The sequence below is a fragment of the Belonocnema kinseyi genome, chromosome 4, assembly GCF_010883055.1.
Source record: "Belonocnema kinseyi isolate 2016_QV_RU_SX_M_011 chromosome 4, B_treatae_v1, whole genome shotgun sequence".
NCBI lineage: Eukaryota > Metazoa > Arthropoda > Insecta > Hymenoptera > Cynipidae > Belonocnema > Belonocnema kinseyi.
Window position 1 is genome coordinate 37,547,149 of NC_046660.1, and position 20,809 is coordinate 37,567,957.

Consider the following 20,809-nt stretch of genomic DNA (forward strand, 5'->3'; position numbering starts at 1 on the left):
AAATGTAGTGTAATCGATTGAAGTCTCGAAAAAAATTTTTGAGACTTCAAAAAATGACTAAATTTTAATTAATTTTCTTAAAACTATTGACTGAAATGTTCCCTTTTTTTCGACTGAAAATTGATCTGTTTGACTATTTAAACTATCAACTCAGGTTTAAGAACCTTTGAAAAAGGTACGCATGTGTACTGAAACGTCAGGAAGTTTTGAAAGCAGTTGTTTCTATTAAATAAATATCTGAGTTTCGAAGAACATGTTTTTTTGACTCATTTATTTTTTCGATTTACGATTGGACCGTAAGACATAAATAATTTGAAATCTACGATTTGAAATCAATAACATATTTTTGGGTTGAAAATTCAAGCGTTTGTGTATCAAATCGTCCTTTCGGCTTTTAAATTCAAATTTTGTTTTGGTTATTTGTATTTTTTGACAGCTTTTGTAAGAATTATTGCAGTCACTGTCGAAAATAATGCATTTTAAATCCTTTTGTCCATTTTTAAAAGATTCTATATTAAAAATACCACAAGATCCAATATGGCGATATTTGCTACTGATTCTAAAAATTGATGCTGCATTGTTACGATTTAAAAATTTCTCAAGTGATTCCGAGGCCTAGTATTGATTTTGCTTTAGAGCCTAACAACTTTGCCTCTTATTTTATTTTTAAAAAATGTCAACACAACAAATTGTTGTCGGTTTGTAGGACGGCAATAAAAACGAGCCGGAGCATGTTCGCAAATTGTTCATCGGCGGTTTGGACTATAGGACGACCGATGACTCGCTCAAGAAGCATTTTGAGCAATGGGGTGATATTGTCGATGTTGTCGTGATGAAGGACCCAAAGACAAAAAGATCCAGGGGATTTGGATTTATCACCTACTCGAGAGCTCAAATGGTTGATGATGCTCAAAGCGCAAGGTTAGCACAACACTTACATTCGTCAGAATTGTTTATTCGACTTAAATTTGTAAGAGTTCTAAAATCTTTACCAAAAAAACTTAAAAATAAATTTGTTTTCGTGTCGGAATAGGCCCCACCGCGTCGACGGTCGAGTTGTTGAGCCCAAGAGAGCCGTTCCACGACAAGAAATTGGAAGGCCGGAGGCTGGTGCCACCGTGAAGAAATTGTTTGTCGGCGGATTGAAGGACGATCACGAGGAGGAAGATCTTCGGTCGTACTTCCAAACTTTTGGAGCAATCAACTCTGTCAGTATTGTAACTGATAAGGAGTCGGGCAAGAAGCGAGGTTTCGGCTTTGTTGAATTCGACGATTACGATCCAGTCGACAAGATCTGCCTCCAGCGAAATCATCAAATCCGTGGAAAACATGTTGATGTGAAGAAGGTAAATTGTTTGCTCATTTTTCTATTAATGCAGACAGGTTGTCTGCTCTACCTGCAATTTTTAGGAAACTTTTATATTTGCCCTTTTCCCTGTTCTCAAAAAACTTCCACTTTTTCATTTTAAATATACGATATCTGAAAATAAAATATTTGTATGGTGCAATAAATTCTCTGAAATTAGTCAGTGTATCCATGATTTATTAATAATTAAATAAATTACAGCGCCTGAAAAAATTATTTGTGAATAAATAATGTACCTGTTTCCAGGGCAGCGTCCGGTTATAAATATTCTTTAAAAAAATGATTTAAAGCTTGTTAAAAATGTGAAAACTGGAGACAGAAGTTCTTATCCAATATAAAATGAGAACTTTTTCTCTAATTAAAAAAGTTTTTTAATTGTACATTTAAAAACGAGTACAGGAGATCTTAACAAATTTTAAATGGTCTTTCTCTGCTTGTTGGTGTCTACTCATAAACTATTGTCCTTCTAATATTTTTTTTATAAAATTGTGAATGGATTTCCAACACCTTGAGTATATACATTTTAAAAAAATAATTGATTAATGGCAAAATTCATTTTAATTTATTAAAAAATTTAACATTTCTTATAAAAAGATTGTTTTTTTTTCGACATGTCGAGGATTTTTTTTTGTAATCAGAAATTTTTTCGAGAGTGTGCTTTTAAATTAAGAAAAAAGTAAAAGATATAGAGTTGAATTTTTGGGAAATTACTAAATAAAAAGCATTGAAGTTTGTACAAGTAGCTTTAATTGTCTTTATTTGACTATTTTGTTGAAATTTGTTTGTTTCTTTGAAATTAATGTTTTCCATTGAAACATTAAATACTCTAGTTTTGAATATTTATATTAATATTCTTGGTTGAAAATTGATCTTTTTGCTTGAAACTTCAATGGTTTGTTAAAAAAAAAATATTATCTTTCCTAACTTAAAAATGTGCCTTATTTGAAAATTGAATTCGTATTGGAAACTTTTTTTTCGTTCAAATATTTTTAATTGAAAACTCGTCACTTTGGTTGAAAAATGAGCTATTTTGTTGAAATTTTTTATCTTTTCTAACTTAAAAATCTTGCTTAGTTGAAAACTCAATTCATGTTGAAAACTTTTTTTTTCATTCAAATGTTTTTTAATGAAAACTCATTGTTTTGGTTGAAAAACAAGCTATTTAAAAAAAATTGTCTTGCACATTAATTTTAAATTAAAACTGTAGCTGCAATTTTTGGATGAAATTTTTTCTTTTTAGTCGAAAATTAATCTTGGTTGGATTTTCATGCTTTTTTTAGTAAAAAATTTAACTATTTCAGTGCAAGGTTCCTTTCAATTGAAAATTCATCACTTTGTTTCAAAAAATGTAACTGTTTTTTTTTTTAATATTGGTTTTTTACGATATTATTGCTCTTTTTAAATGAAAATTTAACTATTAAATGTTGTTCGGTGTAGAACTAAAGTTGTAACGTCAATTTTTTTATAAATTTTTTTCTTTTTTAGTCGAAAATTCGCTCTTTTAGTGGAAATGAATGTTTTCAGTTCAAGATTAAACCTGGAAAAGTCCTTGAATTTTAACTAGCAGGATAATAAATTTGAAATTTTTAAATTTGAATTTGAAATGATTTTATTTCATTTATAAAAGATTCTAGGTTAAAACTGTTGAAAGATTAAGATTTCGGTATGGAAAAATATTCTTAAATTCATCTGTTTTGGTAGAAAATTCTATTATTTGGGTGAGGGTTGAACCAATTTATTAAAAAATAATTTTGATCGTTATGAAAAATCCACAATTTTAGTTAAAAATTCACCTTTTTTGCTGAAAATTCATTTTCTTTAAATTGACAATCCACTATGTACCCTGGTAAAATTTCAATTACTTCGTTAAAAATTATTTTTTTTTTGTTTGATGATTCATATCTTGTGTTAAAAATTGAAATATTTGATGGAAAATTCGTTTTTTTCTGTTGCAAATGAATTGTCTAAATTGAAAATTCAACTAATTTCAGTTGAAGATTCATCACTTCTATTGAAAAATCACCTCCTTGGTTGAAAGTTCAACTACTTTGTTGAAACTGATTTTTTTTTGTTCAAATTTTTTTTTAAATTTCAAATTCATTATTTTTTTATTTTATTTTTTACTTGAAGATGTAGAATTTAACCATTTGGATAAAATTTTCTTTTTAAGTTTCACCATTTTAATTGAAAGTTCATCTCTGCTTGAAAATTTATATTTTTAGGTTGAAAATTCAACATTAAAAATTAAATTTAAATTCGCTTAAAATTATATAACTCAGTCAAGTTGCAGCCCATTTTTTGAACAATAACATTGTAGTTGTCCGAAATATTTTCGATTGTAGCTTCGTGATATTTCTCCGTCATAAAATGTCATGTTGATAAAAAATCATCTTTTTTCTAGGAAATTAATTCTTTTGGGAGAAAATTCATCAATCTCGTTAGAAACTCAACATTTTAAAATTGAAAATAAAAATTTGTTTGAATTATTGTTCAAATTCATGGACCAGTGATAAACTTAAGATCTTATTAATTCTGTTTTTATTCCATAAATATTAATTAGTCGATGGTATTCGACATATTCCAAGTTGACTATTTCATAAAATGCGAAATGTTTTAATAACTCCCTACTATGAAAAGTTATACCTTTAAAAAAACGTGAAATTCTCAGGTAATTTCTTTCCAGGATTTGTCTAAGACACCCTGGCGGCAGATTGTGGAAAATTTGTCGTAATTTGACTAATTTGATGATTTCATGAATTGTGCAGGCTCTCAGTAAAGCAGAGATGGCTTCTGCGACAAGTGGAGGTGGTGGAGGCGGCGGCCGAGGAGGCGGTGGTGGTGGCGGTGGAAGAGGAGGACCTCGTGGTGGTAATTCGGGAGGTGGTGGTGGTAACTGGGGAGGTCGTGGAGGAGGCGGCGGTGGCGGTAGCGACTGGAACAGCGGTGGAAACCAAGGCGGATATGGAGGTGGTGGTGGTGGCGGTGGCGGCGGAAGCCAAGGGGGCTGGGGAGGTGGTAATGGTCCTTGGGAAAATCAGAATCAAGGTGAGACTCAAAGCCAAGGTGAGATATCAAACAAAAATTGTATATAATCTTGATTTTGTTTCGTTTCTTCGTCATATTGTTTCTTTTTTTCTTATTTTCCAGTAAGTTATCATTTAAATTATTAATTAATTGTGTGATGTACCATTTGAGTAATAAACGAAACGAAATAATTGTTTGAGGAGTGGGGGATAGTTTATTGATGAGAGGAATTTTTATATTTGCAGGTAGCGGATGGGGTGGACAGGGAGGACAGGGTGGCTACAACAGTGGTGGTAACTGGAGCAACGACAACTTTGGAGGAGGTTACCAACAAGGCTACGGAGGTGGTCCAGTCCGAAACAACTACAACTCTGGCGGCAGATCAGCACCCTATGGTATTGATATTTTGACTTTATTGCCTGGAAGACGAGCGCCCAATGGTACTGATTTTTTTTGGTGAATTTTTGGTCATATAAGAATTCATATCAACATTTTAGGGGGTGGTTTAACTTTATTGTGGCCTTGAGTTAATTATTGGTAATTTAAAAAGTTGAACTTTCATGTATTAATCGTATTTTCAGTTTTCAAATACCTTTTTGTTTGATTTATTATTTTGAAATCATCATTCAAATAAATTAATATAGGATAGGATTAATATTTTCTCGAAATTCCGAGGGCAGTTTACAAACATTTTAGAATACAAATTTAGTCCAACTTAGATTTCAACCGTTTTTTAAATAATTGGTTAAATTGTGATTTTTATAAATTATTATATAATTTAATTTAGAATGCTTACTTGGAAAATCTTCCACTTTAAACATTTTCCATTGTAGATTTTTAATATTGTAGCATATATTTTAATTTAAAGAATTTTAAAATACAGTTTTAATGGTTAACAAAAAAAAAACATTAGAAGTTTTTTAAATCGAAGATTTTGTTATAAAAAACAGGGTGGCTGTTGGACCGAGAATTTTACGAATTTTCAGAAGAAAAATCTGTTCAAGTTCGATTCTGACAGTTTTTAAAATTATTAAAGTGCAGTCTTAGTAAGAATTGAAATTAATATATTGTTTAATCCAATAATTTTATTTTTAAATAAAATATTTCATTTCAATTCATTTTAATTGTTCTATTCAAAAAGTGTTTATTTTCTAAGTGAAAATGTTAAATTTTGACGTATATATAACAATTAAACACTTATTATTTGTAGAAAAAATTTGAGTAATTTAAAGAGGAATTTAGAAGTTGTGAAAAGATTCAAAATTAATTTAAAACTTGAAATTATTTCAAGTAATTTAAACGAACTATTAACATTTTTTCAGGATTTCTAAATATATTTTAAAATTAACCGAAATTTTCTTACAATTTTTGAAACTCCTACAAATTTAAAAAAAAAAATCTTTAAAAATCTCCCATAATTTTTCAAAGTGAAACATCATTTTCAAGTTTCCTAAGAATCTTAAGAAATTTTTTTTTCTTTTGAAGTCTTCGCAATTCTTAAAAAAATTCTAACATGTTTTGTTTTAAATCTGCAAAAATCGACATTTTATTTTAAGTTCGACTGTAAATATTTTTAATTATTTCAAATTCTAAATTTAATTCGGATCTTATAAAACTTCTAAATATCTCTCTTTTGGAACATATTTAGTATTCAAATTTTTTTATTAAAAATTAATTTAATTTAATTTTTGTGTCGAAAATATTGCATAATGTTCATTGAATATTCGTCCTTTTTGGTAGAAACTTCATGTATTTTATTGAAAATCCAACTATTTGAAACTCGGAACTATTTGTTCGAACAAACATATTTTCGGATTAAAAAATTCAACTATTTTATGCAAAATTAGTCTCTTTTGGACAATGTTGAATCATTTTTCGTTAAAAATATAATTGGTTTAAAATAAATCTCCTTTAGTTGATGGTTCATGGATAACAACAAAAAATAATTTTCTATGAAAAAAAAAATAATACAAGAGCAATATTTTTGTTAAGAGAACAATAATATTTAAAAAATGCTATTTACTATTTAAAACAGTGGTCACCCTTGTATAAAATTCACCAATTCCAATTAAAGTTTCAGCATTTTAGTCGACAGTTAAAAAATCCTCTTTTTTGTTGTAGAAATACTCTTTTGCTTTGAAAGTTATAATCCTTTTTGAAATTTTTTTTTCGAATTTTTTTATTGACGAAATTTGAGTACTTCATATGAAAAAAATTTTTATTCCAAGAACTTGAACTTTTTAATTTCATTTGACTACTAGACATTTGTTTACCCCGGTAAATGAACGGGCATTTAGTTTTTTTTAATTAAAACGGCCACCCTATCATTAAATCTCATCAACCATTTAGGAGCTATTTCTTCGGCTTGTCTCTGGGCATATTTGACTGTAGCAAATTTTAGAACAGTCTTTCTTTCTGTTTCTTCAGCAGGACCAATGGGCGGTAATAGCGGAGGTGGTGGTGGCGGCGGCGGCAGTAACTATGGTGGAAACCAGGGATACGGAAATTCCACTGGGGGCGGAAACATGGGTGGTGGTGGAGGTGGCGGAAGAAGATACTAAATTTCCCTGGACTCCTGCAATCGGTGAGCATAAGTTTCTTTTCTTCTTCTTATTTTATCTAGAAAAATTCCCCGTTTCATAAAGGTACAAATGATGCTTCCTTCATGAGCTTTGACGCAGGAAATTTTCCGATGACTCATTTTTCACTTTAAAAAAATATATATAAACAAAAAACATAATAGAGGCAATTACAAAGTTATCTACATGCGAATTCTTTCAGGTAGTTTTTTTGTTTTGTTTTGTTTTCTAGTCAGGTTAAAATGCCAAACACTAGGATATTAAGTTTATTCCTCGTAATATTGAGACTAGACTTAGCTAAATTTAAAAAAGGCTGTAAAAACGTACGTCCATTGTTTTTAATGCGAAAAAAGATAATGAAATAGATCTAGTAGACAGGGTTGGCGTGAATTAAATCTAAGAACGTTTTTTTTTCTCTTTTTTCAAATAAAAAATCTTTGATATTAGGATTGAATCCAAGTCGAGGACTTGTAGCGGTGATTTTTGTTGGGTTTTGCTTTTCCGTAGTGTAAAAATATATTTGGAAACGTCATGATTTATGCCCAACCCTGGACGTGCGTCTATACTTTTAGCGGAAGAGTAATAATCGTTAATTAGGTAGTTGTTTGAACGAGAGGGTAGACAAGCTTTTTATGTGTTTTATATTGGTTTGGATTTAGTACAAAGCTTCATAGAACCTTTTACAAGAACAAGTATTTGGGTGTAGTTTAAAGTAACGTTTTTTTCACTAACTATTTGTGACTTTTGAACCTCAGGTGTGACCCCCTACTTCTAGTCTTCTAGTCGTCAGTACTTTTGTACTGTTTAGTTTGGAGCAGGCAGGGCTAAAAGGCTAGACACAAACAAGAAAGACCAGGCAGGACAATCAGGAGTCAGGACAGAGAGAGAGGGAGAGGGAGAGAGAAGCGTCACCTGTTAGATTGCAGTGAGGGAGGTTTATGCCCTGTTAAACAATTTGGGCACCTAGCATCAGTACACGGTCGTCCCGACGACGACACATTGTGAAAAATGAAAGAGTTGTTGTGTACCACAGTTTTATATAGACTAATGCTCGCGCTCTCGCACCACCCTCTTTATGATGACACACCCATCGTGTATATTTAATTATTAATTTCATAGAAATGACAAACAGTGATTGATAGGATTGTCTCGCGTTGCTGCGGCTGCTGCTGCTGCTACAGCATTAATCAATCGCCATCTGTATTCTAACCTGAATATAGTAATATCACATTTGATGATATATCTTTCCTTTCGCTCATGCTCTCATACAACAAAGTGACTGTTTTGTTGTTGTGTGGTTTTTAATCGACGGTCAGATGTTTTTTAAATGAAACTAGATTACAATCATGAATCGTGCGAATTTCAGTTTCAAATATACAATTAAACACAAAATTCAAGGATGCTGTTAGGAATGTAGAGCAGACTTTGAATACCCGGTCCATGTAAGAATCTAGGTTTTTAGTGCAAGGATGATAAGAATTCTTGATGATGCGCGTGCGTTGGAAGTCGATTCTTATGTTGACCAAAGAATTAAGAAAGAAGGAGGAGGATGAGAGGAGGTGTACCAGGAAGAGAGTGAGGAAATGAAAAAGATATCTCATAGACAGACGAGCGTTTCGAGACCATTTTGTAGGTCATCTAGGTTAACCGAATTATTTTAAGTTGTAATAGTTTAAGAGTTAGCTAATAAAACTGACCATAACCTTTTCCACGTCACTTTTTCAATTGAAGCAATTTTTATTGAATCTGTAGGTTAAGATTGAGGTGCAAAATTAAAAGAGAAAGAGGCCATAGATTCGTAGAGAAGGGATCGATCATTTCGGCAAGTATAGCGTTATTAAACTGAAAGGTTGAGAATTTTAGATTTTCGCTGGTTGTAAGGGACAAGTTTTTTTAGAATCTTATCATAATCTTGTGAAACTTTTAGAATCTGTATCCCTCTTCCAATGAAATTTGTCTTTCAATTTAAAGTGTAGACTTGCTGGGCACATTTGTTATAAAAATCCATCAATTTATTCATTTTTCCGATGGCCACCGAGTCAAGGCCATCCGAGTTTCAGTTAAAGTTGCCACAACTTGAAAAAATACACACAGAAAAAAAAATGGTAAACGTATTTTGAAAGTGTGAAGAAAAAAAATGTAATTTTTTTTATCTGTAGTTTGTAAGCAACGCAATTGAATAAATGTGTAAAAATTGAGTAAATTTATTTATTTGTTTTTTTCGTAGTAGATCTCCTTTTGTGTCACTCAGTTTGTTGCAGTTTTCAAAAGATTCTTGAGGGATTTTTTGGCAAATTGTTTTCTTTATTTTCTTTTTATTTTTCGATGAGAGAGAGAGAGAGGTTCAGGAGGTGGCAATGCGTTTTTACAGGCAGTCTTTTTAGTACAGATTTATGTTTTCCTACGTTATTTATTATTGAGAGTAAGGAGGATTATAAACCAGAAGAAACTAATAACAGGCAGGTAGCAGCTTCAACAAACTAGACCTGGGTAGGATTCTAGTTTAGTCCAATCATCAGGTAGGATGAGATTCTCTTTTTAGACGTACGAGATTGTAAGTTGTTGAAATAATTGGGATTTGAAATCTTTGGGATGTCCGCAGGATTGAAAAAATATATGGCCGTCCTAACAAATTCTGTTTGTTCAGTAGGTTTAATAGAAAAAGTGTTTTTGGCTTTGAAAAAGAAAATTCTTTTAATTATTAGTTCTGCAAATTATTAGTCTTTGATGTATTCTAAGTTTGGCCCAAATTTTAATTTTTTCCCGTCCAAAGGCAGTTTTTAAAGGGCGTTTCTTAATCTTCAATATATAATATTGATGTTACGAAATGGGGGGGGGGGTTTGTACGCGTAATTTTTGCCATCTGAAAAAATGTATCCTGATGATTGCCCTTTTAGTTATAAATTTTATTATTTGGTTTAAAATTTAAGAAATTTATTCTAAAAAACGTCTTTTTTGGTTGCGAATTCAACTGCTCTGTTAAAAAATTGTCTTGTTGGATAATAATCCAGCGCCTTTCATAGAACATTCACCTTTTATTTAACATTTCTAATTTTTTTGTTGATTATTTTAAAAAGTTAATATTTTTATCGTGAACAGTCAACAGAAAATTCAAATATTTTTTTAATTTGAAAATTCACCTGTTTTAGTAGAATTTTAATTTTTTTCAAGAAATATACAACTGTTTCTTTGAATATTTAACAATCTTGCTAAAAATTATATTTTTTGGTTGTACTCTGTTTTAGAAGACATTTTTTCGGTCTTGAATAAAAATATAACTATTTGGTTGAAAAGTCGTACTTTTTAGTTGGGATTTTTACTGGTTTGTTGCAAATTTAACTTTCGTGGAGAACTTACTTTTTGTTCATAATTTATATTTTGGTGTTAAATTACGAAATGAAATCTTTGGCTCAACTTCAAAAAATTCTAGAGATTTTTACTATTAATTTTTGTTGAAAAAATTCGTCTTTTTAGATTGAAAATTTAATTCTTTTCGCCCAAACTTATTTCTTGTTTAAAAATTCAAATTTTCGTCTTTAAATATCAACTATTTTTTGTGAATTCATCTTTATGATTTAAAACTTCATCTATTTTAGTAAAAAAAAATTAAATTTTTTTTAAATTGGAAATGCAACTTTTGGTTCAAAATTACTCTTCTTTGCTTGAGTACTCAACTTCTTTTGTTAAAAAATGTTTCGTTAAAAAAAAAATTTTTTTAATAATCTTTTTTAATTCATAAGTCAACGTTTGGAAGAAAGTTAATTATATTATTTTAAAGAAATTTATTACTTATATCTGGTTTAAAGTTTAACTGTTTAGTCGGAAGTACTTTGATTTTTTAATTAATTTATTTATTGAAAATGTAACTTCAATTTTTTTTAATTGATATTTTTTAGTTAAAAATCTCCCTTTTTAGTAAAAAAAAAATATATATTTTTTCTGTTTGAAATGTCAGGTTTGTTGGATAAAAACGCATTAGCAGTTTAATTCAAGTTTTTTTTTTTTTTTTTTTTGTAAAGTCTTTCATAGCAGAAGAGATTTTTTTGTGTAAAATAAATTTGTATGTGAAATACTGTTTTGTTCAGTTTATAAAAGATTCTATGTTAAAATATTACAATATTAAAATGCTGATATTTGAATATTAATGATCTAGAAATTTAAGTACGGCCTCGAATGATTTTTGAGGTTAAGCCGATAGGGCTGCCACCTATTGTACGGCGCTTTAAAGTTTCAGGTTCGCCCTTAGAACGGGAAAAATTTCAAGTTTGTCCAAGAGTTACAAGACATCGAATTAATTTGCATACCTCATAAGCGTACTAAATTCGGACGGTCATTTCTATTTTTGTCACTAGACTATCAAGATTTCTGGTCCCAATATTAAGTGTGCATGAAGTTTAGTATTGTTTTTTTATTTAGGGTCAGTTCTTCACTGAATCACAAACTCGAAAAAATTAGCTTTATTTTTTCATTAAGTTTACTGACCTAGTGAGGTGACATTGAGTAGTGAGAAAAATAAAATTTCTAACTGTTAAAGAAAAGGGAAAAACGAAATTTGAGGGTAGGAAATTCAAACTCATTTGATTAAAATGCTATCAATAGTAGATTCGCTTTTTTAACTCTCAAACGGTACACTGGTGCGAACTCGCACTCGACGTTTTTTCATTTTGTTGGCATTTACGCAAACAGCCGTAGCGGATTATCCCCACATATTAGATATATGTGTGATACATGCTAGTTGTTTATTATATGTTCAATATATTTAATATTAACATTGCACACAAACCAATTCGCACCAGTGTACCGTTTGAGGGTTATATTTCGGTAGGATTAATAATAGCGGCAGGATAACAAATGAGTCATCAAAATTTAATAAACAAAAACTTATTGGATATTAATAATTTAATTAAAGACTTTTGAAATATATTGCAATATCTTTGAACAGTATTTAAATATCTTCATTTTGAAAATTTTTATCGCTTTAATGTGATAAAATTTTCTTGTATATTGTCGGTTTGTGCTCACATTCACTAAATTACGCGTAAAAATCACAGTAAATGTAATCCTTATTTTACGTTTTCTTGTATTAATTAATGTCTTTCGTTTTCATTAATTTCTGGTTTACCGTTTGGGCCGAAACTTGGAGAGCGAATCGTGTGTGTCTGCCTCCGAAAAGCCAGCCATCGCTGGAGGTAAGTTCTATTCGCATCATTAGATTCAGAATTTTGAAAATCATTCAAGGTTTTTATTTCAATTTGAATTCTGCATCTACTCTTGTGAATTTGATTACATGCAAATTATGATTGTATTATACATTAGACGTTAAGTTTCTATGTTTTTACGGATATTAATAAACAAATTTTTACAGAAAGAATTATGTTATTTATTTCCCTTCATTAAATTAAGAGTTAGGGAATTCATAGGGTTCCTATTTTCATTAGGTTGAAAATATTTTGTTTATAAATAATGAAAAAAACATATAATTTCCAAATGTATTTTTTCTGTTAGTGTAAAGAAAGTACGCCCGAAATCAATAGCACTCGATGTACAAACAAATATAATGAAAATAAGTGTTTTTTTAAGCAAGGCTTTGTTATTAACAAATTACATAACAAAAAATTCGGCTTATTTTTTTTTAATCTACAAAAAACATCTTACGAATAACTTAATGATGTTACCTGGGTGGAATTATTTATTTGAAAACAACCATTTTAATTGTTAGTGAGAACATTTTCCTGCATTGATACACAAATGTAAACAATTTTTAATAAAAAAATATGAATATTTATGTGTAGCCATGTTCTTTATTTAAAATTGTATTGAATATATTTGTTTCTGCGCAATCAAAATATAACATCGACCTTGAATTTGAGAAAATTAATTCTTCATTGACAAGAATCCTTTAAAATTATTTAATAATATAACATTTCTTATATATATTAAAACAAAAATTTAAACCATTATAAAACCAATTGAAATTTGATAAAGTCTGATGATATTCTTTCTTGAAAGTTCATTAACATACCTTAAGAGATTTTGGAATTCATCACAATCTTAGTAAACGTTACGAAATATGTTTGATTTTTTTTTTATGTCTAAATTGTTGCTATCTTCTGGAATTCTAGTAAATTCTGTCTTTTAAATCCTTGAAAATATACCTTACTGAAATTTTTAATCTCTTGTAAGTTAATTATAATTATTTATAATACTCTAAATTTAAAATTCACTCAAATATTTCAAATCAATTGAAAATTTCTTAAATTCTTTGAAAATCCATGAATCTTTTTGAAGTTCTCTGAATTTGCATCTAAAATCCTTTGAAAATTCCCGCAAATCTTTTGCAATACCTTTAGTTTATTAAAATCTGTTAAAAAATACCCTAAAATATTTCAAATCCTTCGAAATTCCTTTAAACTTTTTAAAGAAATTTTACAAATACCCTACAATCCTTCGGAATATCTTTAGATTATTCGAATCTATTAAAAATACTTTAAAATGTGTCAAATCATTCAAAAATGGGTTTTAAATTTTTTAATGAAATTTCTATACCTGGAAAATTTGGAATTGTCACAGAATTTTTATATACATGGAAATTTCAGTCGGAATTTTTTCAAAAAAGTGCTTCATTTATAAAAGTGGCTTTATATTAATTTATCGAACTATGTTCAAAATTAATTTATTTTGCTTGAAATCAATTTTTTTTTAACTGAAAATTCAACTGTTTTGTTTCTGACAAATAGCTTATTGGTTTTAATTGAAAAATCAAGTATGTGTCTGAAAATTCATGCTACTTTGTTAAAAAATCGTTTGTTCTGACTAAAAATTAATTTTTTTTCATTGAAAATTAAACTATTTCAGTTGCAACTTTAAATATTGTGTTAAAAATTTATTTGATTATCTATCGTTTAAAATAAATTTTTCTACTCAAAATATTAATATTCAATATTTGTATTGTTTAAACATTCATTTTTAAATGCAAATATAACTATTCAATTATTGCTTGATCATTTATCTTTTCAATTTAAAATTGATCTATTTTATATAAAATTCGTCCTCTTTAGTAAAAATTAAGCTTCTTGATTGACCATCTATCTTTTTGGTTAAAAAATAAATTATTCCAGTTAAAGATTGATAATTTAAATTTAGAATTAATCTTTTTTGTTTAAAATTTAACTTCCATTTTGGTTGAAGCTCTACATTTTTTAATTTAAAATTCAACCACTTGGTTGAAAATATGTCTTCGTATTTGATAATGCAAATATTTCGTTGAAAATTCATTTATTTTGTTGAAAAATCGTTTTTGTATTAGAAAATCTATATTTTTGTCTGAAAAATCAAATTTTTCAGTTATATATTTATCATTTTAGTATTAAATTCATCTTTTTGGTTGAAAATAAAACTAATTAGTTCAAAATTGAACTCTATAAAAAAATCACGATTTGTTTTAAATTCATCTAAGATAAAGATTTATAATTTTATTTTGAAACTCATTAGTTTGGTTGAAAATTCATTTTTTTTTGTGTGAAAATCTTCTTTCTTGGTAGAAGACTAATAATCTTCCTGTTTAAAAATTAATCGTTTTTTTGAAAATTAATTTTCTTGCTTAAAAATTCAAGTGTTGAAATTAAATCTTGATCATTTTAGTATTTAATTAATCTTTTTTTTTTGTCTGGAAAAATAACTTTAACTGAAAATTTCACTTCTTTTTTTATTGAAAACTAATCCTTTTTAGTTTAAAATTCATTTATTTGTTTAAAAATTGATGCACAGGCCTTAGAGCCAAATTTAAGAAATGGTTAATAATTAGGTTTTCCGTATTATTTAATGATTTAATTAATCTATCGTGCTAAAATATTTAAGGATATCCTGTACAATTAATTAAATTTCGAAAAACTTAAAACATCCTAATTTCGCGAAAAATTATACCTGGAGAAAACTTGAGATACCTGGCATAGTCAAGAGATTTTTTTCCAGGATTCAAATAGACAACCTGATTATTGTAATCTGCTAAAAATACCCTAAAATGTTTCAAATCATGTGAAGCTCTTGAAACTGCCTTGGAATATTTTACAAATACTTTAAATCTTTTTGAAGTTCTTAAAATTGCTTGAAATCTTTTAAAATACCCTAAAAGGCATCAAATACTTAACTTAAAAAAAATCACAAATACCCTGAAATCAGGTTATTGAAATCTATTAAAAATACACTAAAATGTTTCAAATCATTTGAAGCTCTTGAAACTGCCTTGGATTATTTTTAAATACCCAAATATATTTGAAATCCCTTGAAAATTTTAAAAGAAATTTTATAAACACTTTGTATCTTTTTGAAGCTCTTAAAATTTCATATGAATCTTTTAAAGTACCCTACAATATGTTTAATCCCTTGAAAATTTGTAAAACTCTTGAAAATTTAAAGAATGCCATAAATATCTTCAAATTATTGAAATCAATCAGATACACGGTAATGTTAAAATTCCCTAAAATAGTCTTAATCTTTTCAAATCGCATGGAACTTTTTAAAATGCCATAAAATCCTTTGTAATACCGTCAAATTATTTAAGTCAATTCAGAAATGTCCTAAAATATTTAAATTCCTTGGACACATTTGGAAATTCTAACTTACCTTAAAATCCTATGTAATACTTTCAAATTACCGAAGCCAATTAAAAATTCCTGGGAATCTTTTACAATTGTCTAAAATATTTGAAAATTCTTACAACTTTTTAATATTATTAATTTTTTAATTAACCTATAATCCTTTGGAATGCATTTAAGTGATTGAAATTATTTAAAATACCGTGTAGTCTAAAAATATCCACAAATCCGTTCAATATCTCGTAAATCTTAAAATTCCCTAAAATATTTCAAATTCTTTGACATTCCTTCAAACTTTTTGAAGCTGCCTTAGAATCTTTTAAAATACCCTACAAGGTTTGAAATCCCTTAAAATCTTTTAAGCTCTTACATTTTTTTTAATTTCCCAAGATATGTCAAATCCTTTGGAATACCTTCAAATTATTTAAATCAATTTCATTTTCCTATAATATTAGAAATCCCTTGAAACTTTTTAAAGCTTTTGGAAATTTGAAAATATCCTAAAATCCTTTAGAATACCTTCAAATTATTGAAAACCGTCAAAAATTCCTGGAAATATTTTAAAATTCCCAGAATATTTGAAAGCCCTTGAAACTTTGTAAAACTCTTAAAAATTCCTTTGAATTTTGTTTAATTCCCTAAAATATTTTAAATCCTTGGAATCTTTTTGAATTTTAAAATACCCTCTAATAGTACCCTTCAAATTATTGAAATCAATCAAAAAAATTCCTAGGAATTTTTTTCAATTCTTTGAAGCTCGTGAAAATGCCGTAGAATGTTTAAATACCATAAAAACTTTTAAATCCCTCACATTTTTGTATGCTTCTGGAAATTAAACAGATTCCCTAAAATGTTTCAAATCCTTTAAGGGCATGTGACACAGCTAAATATCTATATTACCGACCTCACTTTTTCAGTTCACTGAATGTTTTTTTAAACCTAAGAACTTTTTTTATAAATAAAATATCGAGCTGAAACTTTGGAAAATGTATTAGAGTACAATAAAGTACGTTTAGGTACTGCATTTTGGTAGGAACTTCACTGAAAATTATTTTATCTTTTTTCTGAACCTCTTTTTTTAACGTTCCAACTTTTTCTATGCATAAAATATCGGTCTCAAACTTTGAGAAATGCAAGAGCCGAAAGAGAACTACGTTTAAGTACAAATCTTAATAATAAAAGATGTAAAAAAAGAAATTTAAACTATCAAATCTATCGGTATCAGCCGGTAACGCTGTACATGAAAATACGAACCCTCTAGAGCCTCGTCTAGTGGCCGCCAGGGTTCGTATTTTCGTGTACAACGTTACCGGCTGATTCCGATGGAATTGATAGTTGAAATATTTTTTTTTTACATCCTTTATTATTAAGATTTGTACTTAAAAGTAGTTTTCTTTCGACTCTTGCATTTCTAAAAGTTTGAGACCGATATTTTATGTATAAAAAAAGTTGGAACGTTCAAAAAATGTCGAGGTTCAGAAAAAAGATAAAATAATTTTCAGTGAAGTTCCTACCAAAATGCAGTACCTAAACGTACTTTATTGTACTCTTATATATTTTCCAAAGTTTCAGCTCGATATTTTATTTACAAAAAAAGTTCTAAGGTTCAAAAAAACATTCAGTGAACTGAAAAAGTGAGGTGAGTAATATAGGAATTTAGTTGTGTCACATGCCCTTAAAGCCCTAGGAAATTAAATAAATACCCTAAAATCCATTATAATACCGTGAAATGGTTGAAATCTATCAAAATTTCCTTGGAATATTTTTAAATATTTTAAAATCTTTGGTGTTATGCCTTGAAATATTTGAAATTTTTGGAAAGCTTCGAAATCCTTTAATTTTTGCGAATAAATTCATTACAATATTATAAAATCCCGTAAAATTACATGAAATATGATGATATTTGCCGAAGTTGATGAACATTTATTAAATAACGTGGACTGATTATAAAATTAATTAATTCTGTAACTAATTTTAAATCTCTTGAAAATGCTTTCGAATTTCCTGAAATATTTCAAATTCTTAAAAATCCCTTGAAGTTTCTAACAACACTTTGAAATTCCTTAGAAGTTTAAAAAATACCATAAAATCTGTTAAAATAACTTAATAAATTTCAAATTCTTTGAAACTGCTGTTTAAAAATCTTGGAAATTTCATGCATTTCTAAAAAATAAGGTACTTAAAATCCGTTCGAATCTTTCGTAATCTCTTGAAATTTTGTAAAGCTCTTGATAATTAATTGGAATATTTAAAAGCACCCTCAGATCTTTTAGAAAAACTAAATGATTTTAATATAAGAAAAATACCCTAGAATACTTTAAATCCCTTGAAACTTTTGGAAGTTTCTTGAAAATTCCTTAACATTTTTTTAATATCCTACAATCTTTTAATGTTTTTGGAATCATTTCAGATTATTGAAATGATTAAAAATGCCTTAAGCTATTTTGAAATCCCTTGCAACTTATTAAAGCTCTTAAAAATTCATTAATTTTTTTTTAATGCTCCAAAACCTTGAAAGTTTTTTGAGATCCCTTTAAATTATTGAAATCAATTTGGAATATTTTTAAATGTCCTAAAATCTTTAATAATACCCCGAAATATTTGAAATCTTATGAAATCCCTTCATTAGTGTTGATAAATCCCGTAAAATGCATTAAAATATAAAATCCAGTAAAATTGCATAAAATCAGATACATGTCCCGAAATTCTCGAAAATTTCTTAACTAAAATGGTAGCTTCTCCTTAAAATTGTTAAAATCTTTGGAAATTTTGTTTGAATTTTTTTTAAGTCTCTAAAATGCTTTGGTATTTTTTAAATACTCTAAAATCTTTTAAATACCTTCAAATTACGTATGCAATAAAAAATTTCGACGAATTTTATAAAACTGGAAATTAAAAAAATGCCCTGAAAATCTGTGGAATGACTTTAAATTATTGAAATCAATGAAAAATTCCTGGGAATTTTTTTAAATCCCCTAAAATTTTAAAAATACACTTAAAGTTCTTTGGATGACCTTCCAATTATTGAGATCTCTAAAAAAAATTCCTTGGCGTATTTTTAAAATGCCCTAAAATATGTTTAAAATTCCTCTGAAATTCCTTCAAATGATTGAAATCAATTAATAAAAGTAGCTAGACTTTTAAGCTGTTGAAAATTGTTAAACTCCCCTAAAATTGTTTGAAATAGCTTCAAAATTATTGAAGTTTATTAAAAATTTCAGGAAGTCTTTTTCAAAAATCCGTTAGTCAACTCAAAATTTCGTAAACTATTTCAAATCCTTTGAAACTTTTTAAAAGCTTTTTTATATATGTATTAAAATCTTTTAAAATACCCTTCAATGTTCGAAATTTCTCAAAACTTTTTAAAACTCTCGAAAATTCCTTGGCAATTTAAAGAAAAACTGAAGTTTTTTGGAATTTAATTAATAATTTTCTAAATCTTAAATAACCCTACAAAATTTAAAATCCTTTGAAATTTGTTGAAATACGTTGAAATTTTGTTAAGAGATTTTTAAAATTCTTTAGAATTTTCAATAGGTTTTAACCGATGGGTTAATTTATTGAAAGAAAAGTAACTAAAGAGTTCTTATTTTTTTTAAGTTACTTAAAATTGATTTAAAATCCCTGACTGCCTAGCCAACAAAATTCCTTGATTTCCAGGTTTTCCCTAACCTGCTGTAAAATATCCTTGAATGTTATAAAACTGACTTACGGATTAAAAATGTGACTATTTTTTATATTAAATCAGATGTAAAATAATGGTATGGTAATTAAAAATTGGATCTTGCTTTACGAGAAAGAATTTTTAATTTTTTGTCCATTGTAAGAAAAACCTTTTGAATTTTCTCAATTAAAAAAAAAGGGTCACGTTCTGCATCAATCCTGACTTGGAAAAAGAGATTTCAGCGCATAATGATCGTTTTTATTTTATGACAGGAAGTTTTAGAGGAATGGAATTTTAAAAAATCTCTGTTCCAGGTGAGTATTCGCCACAATTTGAAAGTTCTTTTTCAAATTTGTTCCAAATGTCAAATGTTACATTATTCGTCGCGAATTAATCTTCGTTTTTTTTTTAATTAGAAATTCATCGTTTTAGTCAAAAGTTATTTAAAATCTTTTGTTACAAATTAATTTTTTTTGTTGGAAATTCATCATTTTAATGAAAAATTCATCTCCATTTGAAAATGTAACTACTACTACTATCATTTTCAGTTGTTGAAAATTGATCTTTTTTGGTTATAAATTTAACAATTTGACGAAAATTTGTCTTTCAATTGAAAATGTACGTATTTTTTTAAGAAATCCATTTTTTGTTTGTAGAAAATTATCTTTGTTTGAAAAATGAGTTATTTGATTGCTAGCTTGTTTTTTTTCCCGAAAATTTAACTACTTTGTTGAAAATTTGTTTCTTATTTCCTGGAAATTTATTTTCTTTTCAAACTGGAAATGTAACTATTATTCCAATTGAATATTTCAACATTTTAGTGGGAAACTCATCTCATTGGTTGAACATTTATTTTTTGACTAAAAATTTTATTATTTAATTTTTGGATGCAAAATGATCTCTTCTGGTTTAAAAATTTGTATTTTTTGTAGAAATTAATCTTCTTGGTTAAAAATTCATCTTTTCGGTCAAAAATTAAATCATTCTAGTTAAGATTCATTTTAATTGAAAATTCATCCTTTTGGTCAAAAATTTAACTGAAAATTAATCTTTTAACTTCTAAGTCAAATTACTTTGTTGAAAGTTACACTCTTTTGTTAAAAATTAATTTTTTTAATTGAAAAATCATCGTTTTAATTAAAAATTTATTTCTTTGTTTGAAAAATGAGATATTTCATTGAAAACTTGTCTTATCTTTGGACGAAAAGGAATGTTTTTTCACAAAATCGGTTTATTTTTTGGTTGTTTTTTAAAAATTGAAAATGTAACTATTATTGCAGTTGAACGTTTCATAATATTAGTTCAAAATTCATCTCTGGCTGAACTTTAATTTTTTAATATAAATCTAATCATTAACTTTTTGGTTGGAAAATCGCATTTTTTTGGTCGAAATCAATCTTCCTGATTAAAAATATATGTTTTTGGTAAAAAATTCAATTATTCTAGTTAAAAATTTATTTTCTTAGTTGAAAATTCATCATTCTGGTTTGAAATTCAACTATTCCAGTTACAGATTTACAATTTTAGTTGAAAATTCATTGCTTTCTTTGAAAATGTAACTATTTTTTTGAAAAAATTTTGT

At 27.8% G+C, this 20,809-nt stretch overlaps 1 protein-coding gene across 2 annotated transcripts in view; it reads left to right on the forward strand.

The window, feature by feature from the left end:
- Positions 1 to 9,174, forward strand: part of LOC117172162 (heterogeneous nuclear ribonucleoprotein A1, A2/B1 homolog) — a 12,176-nt gene extending 3,002 nt beyond the window's left edge. The window contains exons 2-7 of one of the 2 annotated variants that reach the window (XM_033359973.1): positions 707 to 921; positions 1,034 to 1,346; positions 4,132 to 4,429; positions 4,636 to 4,785; positions 6,818 to 6,974; positions 7,725 to 9,174. In XM_033359973.1, coding sequence (XP_033215864.1) covers positions 707 to 921; positions 1,034 to 1,346; positions 4,132 to 4,429; positions 4,636 to 4,785; positions 6,818 to 6,951 — 1,110 coding nt within the window. In that variant the 3' untranslated portion in view covers positions 6,952 to 6,974; positions 7,725 to 9,174. The remainder of the gene's footprint in view (positions 1 to 706; positions 922 to 1,033; positions 1,347 to 4,131; positions 4,430 to 4,635; positions 4,786 to 6,817; positions 6,975 to 7,724) is intronic. The other variant, XM_033359974.1, reaches the window with a different exon arrangement.
- Positions 9,175 to 20,809: the final 11,635 nt, after the last annotated feature.